General features: G+C 42.7%; 1 protein-coding gene across 1 annotated transcript; it reads right to left on the bottom strand.

Moving 5' to 3' along the window:
* Positions 1-10,972: 10,972 nt before the first annotated feature.
* LOC118588271 (ubiquitin carboxyl-terminal hydrolase 29-like) lies at positions 10,973-13,531 on the bottom strand. Its single transcript, XM_036194500.1, has one exon. It carries the CDS (start codon positions 13,529-13,531, stop codon positions 11,069-11,071), a length of 2,463 nt encoding a protein of 820 aa, XP_036050393.1. The 3' UTR covers positions 10,973-11,068.
* Positions 13,532-13,786: the final 255 nt, after the last annotated feature.

Below are 13,786 nucleotides of genomic sequence, written 5' to 3'. Positions count from 1 at the left end.
CTCCCTTTCCTGGATTCTCTAACCCAAAACCTTGTTGCCCAAGATCAGGTCATCTCTGGGGTAGGTGAAAGTTCAGATGGAGACAGGAAGTGGTGGGGAAGCCCACATGAAGCTTTTGACACCGTCATGCATTCCTCAAACTCTGGTGCCCTCACCTCTCAGGTATTACTGACTTCTGCCATTTAGCCAGATGAGAAGTCCATAGACTGGACTTAATTAGAAAGTTCTTTTCTCCTGCCAATCCTTAGCAGGAAACACTCTCATGCCTGATCCATGAAACCCATGTTCCCTCCCAGGGTCTTCCACAGTTTCCAGGGCCAGACCATGGGAAAGATATCTTAATCCTAGAAGGTGCTAGATACATCATGTTCTACATCAGACTCTCTCTGGCCTTCACCACTCATACACCCAGAGTTTCTCTTTCCAAGTCTTCTACGGGATGACCCACTATAGGACATGGCATCTGGCATTCCATGGGGCCACCAAAATCAAACCTTGTGAGGAGACTGATATTCATGGGGAGAACTTCAGTGGAGGAGAGATAGGGGAGAGGCAGATAGCAATTCTCTTCTCCTCTATCCCCATGAATTGTTGCAAGGCATTTTTGCCCCCTGATAGCACAGTCTGTGGGAGATCTCCCAAGCAGCCACAGACACACCCTTCAATGTTAGTCATGAAGCATTGCCCATCATGGAAATGTGTGGCCTCAGGTCACTTCATTCCTTCCATTCCCCTTGATATTCTCCCTCCTATACCTTGCCTTTGAATGTACCCAACAAAAGCAGTGTGTAGGCTGTTTCTAAGATGGCTTGGGGAATGGGAGGGCTGAGGACAAATCCCACCATAACTTCTTCCTTATCTGGCCCAGGGACCAGGTTGCAGATTTTCATTTATGTATTTTTTTAAAGTATTATATTTATTATGTGCACATGTGTGGAGGTTAGAGACAACTGTGAGAGTCACTGATATTCTTCCAGCATGTGGGTCCCTGGAATTGAACTCAGGTTGTCAGGCTTGTCAACAAGCACCTTTCTCTCATGAACCATGGTGATGGCCTTTGTTTGGTTTGCTTTTGAGAAAGGAGTTCACTATGTAGTCCTGGCTGAATAGTGCCATCTTCTGGAGTTACCGATGTGAGCATCCACCCGGCTTCAGGTTGTCTCCCTTATCCTGCCCTCTGGTTTTGAGGGACAGTAACTCTCCTGGTAACTCACCCTGGCTATCCTATTTAGAACTTCTGGATTCAGGTGGCCATTTTACTGAGCATTAAGCTAATAAAAAGGAGCTTATCCAAGCCACCCAGTGGCAGAGCCAGATGCCCAAATATATGTCTGCCCCCAAAGTGGGTGTCTTCCCTAAGAGCTGGCACCTCCCATTGGTGTTCCATAACCCTGAGTCCAGTCCTGTACCAAGTGTTGGCTACAGAAGGGTGACTCCATCTTACACTTAGGGCACCATGTTGGGCCTACCTAGGTGCTCAGGAGTCAGCTCACAAGCGTCCACAACACAGGACATGAGCGGTGTAGGGACAGCTAAAGGATGTACCATGAAGAACAAAGCTCAGTGTCAGAGCCAGACCTTACCCACTGAGGCTTAGCCATGCCTCGTTCCCGGACACACCCTTGGCTGAGCATCCTAGGCACTGAGGAGTTAAAGGCAGAGTCACTCTGACTGTTAGGGAGCAGAAAAGACCAAGGGCAAAGCTTGTGAACATGCTCAGTACAGCCAGGATGTGTTTGATACTATGCAGACCCAGACTTTTCCTGGGCCTCTGGGAAAGGCCAGCCGCCTTGAGTGTGCTGGCCCTGTCATGGGCCTGACTGGGCCACTAATAGGCAAAGCATTCTGAGTGGACATTATTTTTAAAATTTAGAGGGGCTCCCTTGACTAGTTCTAGGCAGCTGAGTTAGGGAGAATCTCTTGTTCCTGGGTAAGTGCCAGCCTCTTCTATGGAGCAAGCCATCTGGGGAACAGTGGGCCATAACTGGTCTCCCATCTTCCATACAACCATGTGCAAGACCAGCAGACTAGATTGTTAGGATGCAAGACGAGACTCTTTCTGCTAACACGTGCCAAGGATGAAGCAGAGAGCAATGGTGGCCAGAACTGACCTCTGCCTGTAGATGTCGGAAGCTCCTGTTAGAAGTGTTGGCCTGATGTGCTGGCACATGCCTGGAAACCCAGCACTCAGGAGACAAGCAGATTATGAGGCTGAAATGGCCAAAAGTGACAGAGGACAAGGGAGCAGTGGTCTACCATTTTGCCTGTGTGTGTACCAACCAGAGTGCACACATGGAGGTCAGATGAGAGCTTATAGGAGATTGCCTCCTGTCACATAGGTACCAGGGATCAAACTCAGGTCTTCGGGCTTGGCAGCAAGCAATGTTACTACCCACTGAGCTATGTTACAGGCTCATGTATGAAAAAAAACCAAACATATGAACAAGGCCTTAGTACCCTAATCTGGCTCTGAACTCAGTATGTCACCAAGGTTGATGTTTAGTTTATTCTATCTCCAAATGCCAGGATTACAGGTGTGTACCAGCTCACAGGGATGGTGCTGGGGACTGAAGCCAGGGCTTTAGGAATGCTAGCCAAACATGCTAGCACCAAGCTACACCCTCGGTTGAAATTTGTATCTATGGTGCAATTTCAAGAATACTCATTTCCCTTCTTAAGTCACTTGAGTCAAAGAACTCGTTTATACATTTCAGTCTTTTTTTTATCCTCCAGAGATGTGGTTACTCTTGGATCTTGGTTAAGCTGGTGTTGTTACTGTTTTTAATCATATATGAATCCATCTCGCAGCAATACATTAATTGGTTTTGTATGATTTTACTATTTTTACTCTGTGTGAGGTCCAGTAAATTCTAATATGAAGAAAAAAAATACAATAAGGTTGAAATAAGGCTCGACCTCCAAGGATGTCCTCAGACCTTCACCCGGCATGCCATGCCATGAGCATGCCCATATTCACACACACACACACACACACACACACACACACACACACACACACACACACACAGAGAGAGAGAGACAGAGACAGAGACAGAGACAGAGACAGAGACAGAGAGACAGAGGAGAGAGAGATACACATCAAGCAGATGGACAGACACACATAAACAAAACAATAAAGCAATCACAAAATTTGTCACCACACTCCTCTCTTGCTTCATCCTAATCCTGACTCAGATAGGATACCCCAACAGTGAAAAGTGGACCAGAAACAAATCTGCTCAACCTGGAAAACATCCTTGTATATTTCAGACTCCAGGCCATCACCCCCCTCCTCAGTCCTAAAGCCCTCCTCACCCACAGATGTCAGGGTGCTGTGGTTCTCCAACATCACAACTTTATTCAAGTGTCTGTGCTCAGGCTTCAAGCCCTGCCACTCCTCTGGGGTGAAGTTCACAGTGATGTCTTCAAAGGTCACTCTCCCCTGTAACAGCAAATCCCCATCTGTAGGAATCCATCACTGAAGGCAGGTGTGGTGGATAATGTCTATACACTCAATGTTCTGAAGGCCGAGGAGGGAGGATTGCTGTGAGTTAGAAGCCAAACAGGGCTAGATACTAAGTGCCAGTGCAGTGTGAGTCTGTCTCAAAGTGATAGCAAAGCTGGGCTTGTGGTGCAAACTTTTAATCCCAAAACTCGGGAGGCACAAGCAGATGGACCTCTGTAAGGTTGAGGCCAGCCTGGTAATCTACATTGTGAGTTTCAGGACAGCCAGGGCTACACAGGAAGACCCTGTCTCAAAAAACAAAAACTGAAACCAAAACACAAAAACCAGGCAAAACAAACAAAACTGAAAGCATAAAGATTCTAATCAATTCTGAGGACTAGAAATATAAAAATGTGTTCAATGGCCTTGTATGCAGGGATCACTGAATTCTATATACTCTTGCAGAAAACAAATGGAACCTTTAAATATTATGCAATGTAATCAAAACCCTGAGGCCAATTCATGCAACCATCTTACTGAGTCCTGGTAAAAGAAAAGACTCCAGGAATTTTATGTTTCAGTGATACATCTGGAGACCAACTCTAGACAAGGTGGTTGGTCTCTGTGGACAAAAGGTGTCCACCTTTTCCAGACATGCTGGTGTATTTATCCACACCCACACTAGTAGGTTTTCTGTCTTTTTAACATGTTCATGGGTAGTAGGGGCTTATTACAAAGAGGAACATGTACATTAAAGAATAAGGAGATATAAGGCAGGGTAATGGTGGTGCATGCCTTTAATCCTAATACTTGGGAGACAGAGGAAGGCAGATCTGTTAGTTCAAGGCCAATCTGGTCTACAGAGCCAGTTCAAGGACAACCAGGGCTACACAGAGAAATGCTGTCTCAAGAAACCAACAAACAAACAACAAAGATAATATCTTCATTCCTGCCAGGATAGTTGTAAATCTTTTGTCTGAGCCTCCTGCCAAGTCACCTCCTGCCACTTTTCCACAGAAGTTTTGGAGGTGGCCTCATTCTTAGCCTGTGGGTATTTGACCTTGGATATAACTGTCACACCTTCTCTCCATACAAGGGTTTGATCAATTGCAATCCCCAAACTCAAGGCAGAGATGAGCTGGTTCCTTCTTAGATGTCCACTTGCATGCTATGCCAGTCTTAAGAATCTCTTTTTGCAGCAGGGTGTGGTCATGCCTAAAACCTGTCTGTACATTGTCAATTGTTGGATCTGTGGATCTCAAGGCTTCCCTCTGCTCTCTGCTTGAGGTCTCCCTGAGGATAAATCTGTCTGTTCCCTAATGCTTTCCTATCTGTTCTACATCAGGGTCTTTAGTTTCCTTTAGGAATTCTAAGTTCAGGGTCCAGAGAGATGGCTGTTAAGGTCCCCCACCTAAATGTGGCTCACAATCCTCTCTGGCTACGATTCCGAGGGATCTGCCACCCTCTTGTGGTCACTGTGGGCACTGCATGCATGTTGTGCAGAGACATAAGCACACAAAAAAATCACAAAGGTGATAGAAATCATTGCATTTCCTGATGACAAAGGATGTTGAATAATTCCTTCAGTATATCTTGGCCATTTGAGATTCTTCTGTTGACAAGCCTCTGTTTAGATCTGCACCCAATTTTTAATTGGATGATTTGGTATTTTGATGTCTAGTTTATTGTATTATTTATATATTTTAGAGATCAGCCCTCTGTCAGATGTGGGGTTGGTGAAGAGCTTTTCCCATTCTGTAGGCTGCTGTTTTGTCTTATTGACAGTCTCCTTTTCCTTACAGGAGATTTTTGATTTTGTGAAGCCCCATTTATCGAGCTCAGTGTCTATGCTACTGATGTTATATTTAGGAAGTGGTCTCCTGTGTCAGTGCATTCAAGGCTACTTCCCACTTTCTATTCTATCTTTATTAAGTATACCTGGATTTATGCTGAGGTTTTTGTTCTACATGGATTTGAGTTTTATGCATGGCAATATATATGTATCTATTTGCAATCTTCTACATGCCAACATCTAGTTATGCTAACACCATTTGTTGAAGACGTTTTCTTTTTTCCATTGTATAATTTTTTGTAAAAAAAAAAAAAAAAAAAAAAACAATTCGGTGCTCATGGGTGTGTCGATTGATGTCAGGGTCTTTGGTTCTATTCCATTGATCCTCCTTCTTTTTATGCCAATACCATTCTGTTTTTATTACTATAGCTCTATAGTAGCTACCTAGACCAGTGTCTAAAACTAAAATCACCTGTCATTATTGTTAAAGGAGCTTGCTGCCAAGCCTGACAACCTGAGTTTGATTCCTTGCACCCATGTGTGTACTGATATTTACTCTTGCAAAGTGTTCTCTGACCTACACACTCCAGCTGTTGTGTTCAGGAACACCAGCAATTACAAATAAATCAATATGATTTAAAGAACCCAGTCCACAGACAATGCAAGGCACACACCTTTAATCCCAGAACTTCAGAGCCAAACAGGATGATCCATGTGAGTTTGAAGAAAGCCTGGGTGACAAGCAGAATTCCTAGACAGTCAGGTCTGCATAGAAAGAGCTGCACAGTCAACAGAAGGAGAGATGGGGCAGGCTGGAAAAAAAGAGTGAATAGAAGGAAGAAGAATGAGAGGGAGAAGGAAGGGGAGAAGGAGGAGATGAGGATAACAGGGTGCAGCCACCCATCCTCACACTCAGTCACACAATGAGAAGGAGAGAACAGATATACAGAAATAGAGAAATGTTAGATCCGGGCAGTGGTGGTGCACACCTTTAATCTCAGTTCTTCGGAGGCAGAGGCATGAGGATCTCTTTGAGTTCAAGGCCAGCCTGGTCTACAGAGTGAGTTCCAGGGCAGCCAGAACTGTTTCACAGAGAAACCCTGTCTCAACAAAACAAGACAAAACAAAAACCCTTCAACACTCTGACCTCATTATTTGAGATGAAGTCTATGTAGTCCTGGCTGTCCTCAAACTCATTATTAAACCTTGAACTCCTTCCTGGTCCTCCCGCTTCCATCTCCTAAATGCAATGATTATGAGTTTGTGCCATCATATCTGGCTTACATGGTGGTGAAGGTGGATTCCAGGGATTCCTGTATGTTGGTTAAGCACTCTACCAAAGGAGCTGTGATATCAGTTTCCTGACACTTAAAAAAAAACTGGCCATATATCCAAGGGATGCTCATACCAAAAGGACACTTGCTCCACTGTGTTCATAGCAGCATTATTCCTAATAGCCAGAACCTGAAGGCAACCTAGATAACCCCTCATCCAAAGAATGGATAAAGAAAATGTCGTACATATACGTAGTGGAGTATTACTCAGCAGAAAAAAAACAAACAATAACATCATGAAATTTGTAGGCACATAGATGGAACTAGAAAATATCATCCTGAGTGAGGTAATCCAGACTCAGAAATACAAACATGGCATGTACTCACTCACACATGGATAGTAGATGTAAAGCAAAGGATAATCAGACTACAACCCACAGGTCCAAAGAAGATAGGAAACAAGGAGGATCCTAAGAGTGATATGTGGATCACCTTGGGAAGGGGAAACAGTGATCTCCATGAGTAAACTGGGGATGAGGCGGGCATGTGCAATAGAGGGTAGGGGATGGGGATGAGAACATGAGGAAATGGGAGGGTCTAGCAGGGGGAGGGACAGAGTAGGAGAGCAATGAATGAGACATCTTGACAGAGGGAGACATTATGGGATAAGAGAGAAACCTTGTGCTAGGAAAATTCCCAGGAATTCACAAGATGACCCCAGATTAGACTACTAGCAATAGTTGTGAGGGTGCCTGCACTGGCCTACCCTAATAATCAGATTGGTGAATACCCTAACTGTCATCATAGAGCCTTCATCCAGTAACTGGTGGAAGTAGATGCAGAGATCCACAACCAAGCACCAGGCTGAGCTCCAGTAGTCCAGTCAAAGAGAGGGAGGGGGTATTCTATGAGCAAGGGGGTTAAGATCATGATGGAGAAATGTGCAGAGACAACCAAACAAAACTAGTGGGAACTCATGAACTGTGGACCAATAGCTGTGGAGCCTCCATGGAACTGGAGTAGGCACTCTGCATACGGCAGACAGTTGTGTAGTAGGGTCTATTTTGAGGCCCCTGGCAGTGTGATCAAGATCTGCTCCTGGTGCATGAGCTGGCTTTCTGGACCCTGTTACATGTGGTCAGACACCTTGCTCACCCCTGATGAAGTTGGGAGGGGCTTGGTCCTGCCTCAAATGAATGTACCAGGCTTAGCTTTTCCCCCATGGGAGAACTTACCCTATAAGAGGAAGGGATGAGGGGTGGGTTGGAGGGGAGAGGATGGTAGGGGTGGTGGAGCAGGAGAGATGACAGGAAGATCTGTGGTTAGTATGTAAATGAATAAAAAATTAAAAAGAAACAAAGAAAACTTTGAAAGCCACAAATCCATGGAAGTTTAAAAAAAAAAAACTGGCCCCCGGCTGGAGAGATGGCTCAGAGGTTAAGAGCACTGAGTGTTCTTCCAGAGGTCCTGAGTTCAATTCCCAGCAACCACATGGTGGCTCACAACCATCTATAATGAGATTTGGTGCCCTCTTCTGGCCTGCAGTCATACATGCTGTATACATAATAAGTAAATAAATCTTAAAAAAAAAAAAAAAAACTGGCCCACCACCACTGGGGAAGTTTTTAATGCTTGTATTAGTTGTACAAAAATGTGTTTCACTGTGACTTTTTTATGTTTATAAAGCACTTAATTGTGTCCACTCTCTTAGCCTCAATGTAAATTCATCCACTTTGAAAATTCCTGTTCACTGTGTTCATTTTTTTTTCCTTTCCAGATCTGATATATGGAAGTAAATATAGACTCTTCCTTTAAAAAAAAATTTAAAAAAAACAACTTTGAAGGGGCTGGAGAGATGGCTCAGAGGTTATGAGCATTTGACTGCACTTCCAGAGTTCAATTCCCAGCAACCACATGGTGGCTCACAACCATCTGTAATGGAATCTGCTTCCTTCTTCTGTTAAGTGTCTAGACAGACACTCATATACATGAAATAAATGAATAAATATTTAAATTTTCCTTCTTTTGAATGAACAAAGCATTATCTGTCAGATCATAAAGATGTTCTAGACCACTGGACTTCAACCTTCTTAATATATAGTACCCTTTCTGTAACACAGTTCCTCATGCTGTGATGACCCCCTCAACCATAAAAGTGTTTTCATTGCTACTTCATAACAGTAATTTATTGTATTGAACTCAAATGTATTGAGAACCACTGTTCTAAACTAATCCTTTCTTTTGTCTACCACCCTCACCTGATTTTGCCCCATATTTTATACATTACCAGGATTGTAGTATTTTTATACCCTCAAAATGTTAACTTATATATATGTTCTTATACAGTATATTACTAGGAGCTGTATAAGCTTTAAATTTAGCCACAAAGCTGTGATGGGCCTTTTTGATGGTGGAAGTAGGCAGTGCTATTATGGAGAGGTGTTTTGTCTGCATACCAAAAACCAGAAGAGGTATTTGATTCTCTGTATCTGGAGTTACAGAGGGTGGAAACCACCATGTGGACACTGGGAATAGAACCTTGGTCCTCTGAAAGTGTAGCAAGTGAGCTTAACCATTTCTCCAGACCAAAAGTGGAATTTGGAAAATACCATTTGTGTCGTGTTTCCTCCACCTGTGAGCATGCACACACGAAGGCAAGAGGACATGGAGTGTTTTCTATCACTTTCCACGTTTCCTTTTTGAAATACAATCTAACTATGGAACAGGGTCCCAGACCTTAGCACATCGTCCCAGCAGTTTTCTCTGGTGAATGTCCCACACCTGAACCTTACACTTCCCATTGTGGCCACGTTGATTGGTTAGTGAGCTGTGGAATCCACCTGTGTCTACTCCCCAGTGCTGAGTCACAGGCGTACATGGCAATGAGGAGCTTGTTATGTGGGTACTGGGGATTTGAACTCAGGTCCTTCTGCTGACACAGCAAGTGCTCTGACCTACTGAAATCCCCAGGCCCTTCAGAGGATCCATACTATTTTTTGTGCATCTCAAACAGATGTGGGTATCTCAGATCAGGCTACACACCTCATAGCCAGCAACACCAGCTGGCTTATCCTTCCCCTTGCTACCCAGGAATCAGGATAACAGGCTGAAAACTACTAGGTACTTTGGTACTTTGTATTAAAGAAGTCTGCTGCTTCATGGCACAGGGTCTCTTCAATCTCTTGGGAACTAAGGGGAACCTTGTTTTGTCTTATGAACTGAAATGTTCTCTTTAGAAACCCACCATGCTGGTTGTGTTAATAAATGAGGCTTTCACCTAAAGGACTGTCTGTCTCAGACCCCCTGCCCCTTAAAACACTCTATTTTCTCATATCATCAGGATTTGAATACAACAAGTACATTTGGCACTTCAAAATTTTTAAAAGAGTGCTTTAAAATGTTATTATGCTAGGCATTGTGGTCCAGACTTTAAATATGAGGCAAGGCAAGTACAAATCTGTGTCTGATGGTAGCCTGATCTTCGTAGAACATTTCCAGCCAGAGAGAACTACATACTGAGATTTAAAATCATATTAGATTTCATCCATTCATTGATTTATGCATATACTCATGGGCTAGCTCCTATAGAGGTCAGAGGACAACTTGCAGGACTTGTGTCATTGTGCTAAATGGCAGGTGTTGTCATCCACTGAGCCCTTAGTGAGCTGTTGAATTTGCAAAATTTACCGTACTCTCTATTTCATTTCCTGTGTAACCCTGATGTCCTGCAATTCTGAAAAGGAAGCACAAAACCAGTTAGTTGGTGAGCAGCTAGATGCTTTCATCTGCAATGAGTCACAAACACATATAGAAAACAATGATTTTAATAAATTGGCAATAGAATGGTATACATGAATTTAGGGAAAGCAAACAATACTATGAAAACCCTCCAGATGACATGAGCAATTCATATATACACTAACAAAATAAGACATTTTACACACTGTTTCCCACACTTTTAAGTCCATCAGTATTGGTTCTGAATCCATTATGATGTTGGACACTAACATTTGACCTTTAATCAGTTCCTTGCTATGTTATGTTGTTTCAGAATGACATTGAAAACACCACTGTGTTAGGGCTAGAGAGAAGGCTCGGTGCACATACATGCAGCTCACAACTGCCTGTAATAACAGTTTCAGAAAACTCAACACCTTCACACAGACATACATGCAGGCAAAACACGTTAAATAAAAATAAAACTTATTTTTAAAAAAATCCTCCCGCTGCTGGGGAGTAGTGGCACACACCTTAGATCAAAGCACTTGGGAGGCAGAGGAAGGTATATCTCTGAGTTTGGGGCCAGCCTGCTCTACAGAGTGACTTCCAGAACAGCTAAAGCTACACAGAAAAACACTGTCTCACAAAAACAAAAACAAACACGAAACAAACGAAAGCAAACAAAAAAACCATGAAAAGCATCACTGTAGCCTTGTAGGAGAAAATGGTGCATAACCTGCATCATGGATATATGGGTTTCTGTCCTAACATGTTGTTTGTTTGTTTTGTTTGCTGAGTTTTCCGTGGAGCTTGATGAGTCTTCATTATGGGTAGAATTTAAGATTCTTCAAGGAAGTATGTAAAGCCATTAAGCAATGTTGAGAAAAGATCCATATTCTTCTGTTGCTCTTTAGGGGTGTTAAGTAACTTGCACTCTGATGCCTTTTTCAGCAGCCACTCAAAAAGCTCATTTCGCATGTAAAAAAAAATGTATCCAGTGTGAAGCCGATTCTCCTGAATCAAGGCCTCTGGGATCTCAAACACTTGGACATCACTGTACAGGAGCCATGCTTGCTTTTGAAAATCATACACATCGCTTACATAATGACCTGAATCTTGGGAGCTCCCAAAATGGCTGACAACACTGACCAGTCTGTAATTCTGCGGATCATCTCCAAATACCATACTTTCTGCCTCATCAATAACATCTAATAGGTAGTTGCTTCCCAGAAAATTGGTACTTTCAGGATTCCACCATGCGCCAAGGGAGTATTCATCATCTATGTCATCTCTCAAATCTAAAGACTTATTCATATCCTTCTCTGTGTCTTCTTGAATATCCCTAACACTTGGAGGTGAATCCTGAGGAAGGAATTCCTTGTGGAATCTAGTTCCAGGATTCTGGAGGAGCTGTTCAGCCATTTCTTGAGATCCTTCCAGAATCATTTGCTCTTTAAGATCATAAAAATAATTGAACATCTCAGTGGTAGTGTGACGATCTGCTGTTCCATATACGTTAATTTTCTCATAGTTCTTCACACTCCTGGATGGAATTGGCTGGCTGAGGATCTCAGGCATCATCTCTTCAGGGACATTTGGGACATCACAGTCCTCATAAGTTGTCTTACCGGTCAAAGGAAATGGTTCTTTCGTGTTTTCATTGAAGTGAGACGATACATTCAGATACTTAGAAATCTCAACTGGCTGATTACTCTTCACCAACAATCCATTAGCGGTTAAGTGGTTTCGTTTCAGATGAACAATGAGGACCCTGGGGAGCCTCTTCAACGTGTACCTGAGAACTGAATTCTTGTTCTTGCACTTCTCACAATTACGCTCAATTTTTTCTGGTGTAAAGAAAAGATCAAGGGACTTTTGAATAGATAGAGGGTGTTCTCTTGTCCCTTGGTGCAGGTCAACAGAGAGGTAATTACTCACTTCAGTGTTGAGAGTAGCCTCACCACAGGCTTCACAAACAATAGAGCTCTGCAGCTCTATTTCAAAATTAGCACTGACAGGACAAACGAACCTTTTGGGGATGTCATTCTCATATGTTGGTAGAGATGTCTCTTCAACTTCATTGTCCATCTCAGTGATATACATGGCATTTAGTTTTTCCATGTTCAATTTCAACAGGTCTAAACACTGACTTAGAAATTCATGGGCATCATTCTGTTCATCGCCCAAGAATGTGTTTGCAACTGTGGAAATGGATTTTTTCACATCCATGAGTATCGCCCCCTTGAACTCTATATTCTGGATGTCTTTTAAAACAAGCAGTTGACAAAAGGGCTTGATAAGATCATCATAAGAAACTTTCTCCCATGGGATACCTTGTGTGAGCAAGTTCATTGCAAATGTTGGAATCCCAAAAATAGATTGTAAAATGGAATTCATGTAACAGGTATTTCCCAAATTGGGGAAACCTTCACGTTTCAGTTGCTTTGTGTAAGTCTCAAGAGGACGCTGGAGGTCATTATACGTTTGGGTCTCCTGGCTAAACTTTGATCCATGTTCATCAGACCATGTTAGTGTTGGCAGAACGGTGTCATCTAAGTTAGGACCCTGGCAGGTGTTGGGATTGGATGAAGGGTCAAGATTCCCAATGTTATGCTTTCCCTGATCTCTTAAAGCCATTGGTTTCTCTCCTTTGCTTCCTTTATTCCTGCAGTTATAAGTCTTGTATTTCTTTTCTGATTCAGGATTATTTTCTTGAAGAATCTCCTCAATTATTTCTACACTAGGTGTTGATTTTCTCTTCCTCTTTATGCTCGGTTTTTCTGCTCTCTCCTTTTCAACATGACTGCTGCTGGGGTGTGACCACCAAAGTGGCATCTTCATGGGCAGTGGAGTACCCCTTTCTTGTTTAGTATTCAGGGATACACAGACTGACTCCTGGGGCTTCTTGCAAAATGGATCACTGCTCTCAAGAACATGCTGACTACTCTTGGGTTCCTCAAGTTGTTGGGATTCAGATGGATGAAAAAAATCCAGGAAAGACTTCAACCTTTCAACATCTATGGAGGACAACTTGTCAATGAGTAAGGAAGTGTCATCTTTCAAATTTAAATTCAGACAATGCACTCCTGTCTCATCGCAACTAACCAGTACAGCTGACACATTGTCATCCAGGTGAAAAACCCTGCTCCTTCCTTCCAACTTAAAGGAAACCTCCAGATTAAATTTCTGTTTCCTTTGTACTATTTTGATGACTGCTTCTTTCCACTGAGAACCCCGGGTAAGTTTCCTCCGGTTCTGGCATCGGATTTGGACAAAACAATGTATCTTTAGAGGAGCCATTATTTCTTCACAAAGAAAGGTCGTGTAATCTAAAAGCAAACAAGAAGCACAATACACAGAGATTGTGACTCAAAATGTATTTATCACAATGGGGTTTTTTTTTTAACTCTAACTGACCAGAATTGGCTTTTATTCCTCTCTTCATGCTTCAAGTACAATGATGGGAAAGCTTACATTTTTCTCTTAGTATTTGCAATTATGATTTATCAATTACAATTAGCAGAAACTTGAGTTACTTATGTCCTTTAAATGAAA

The sequence above is a fragment of the Onychomys torridus genome, chromosome 1 (assembly GCF_903995425.1).
Source record: "Onychomys torridus chromosome 1, mOncTor1.1, whole genome shotgun sequence".
Lineage (NCBI taxonomy): Eukaryota > Metazoa > Chordata > Mammalia > Rodentia > Cricetidae > Onychomys > Onychomys torridus.
This window is presented reverse-complemented; position numbering and strand designations above follow the sequence as displayed.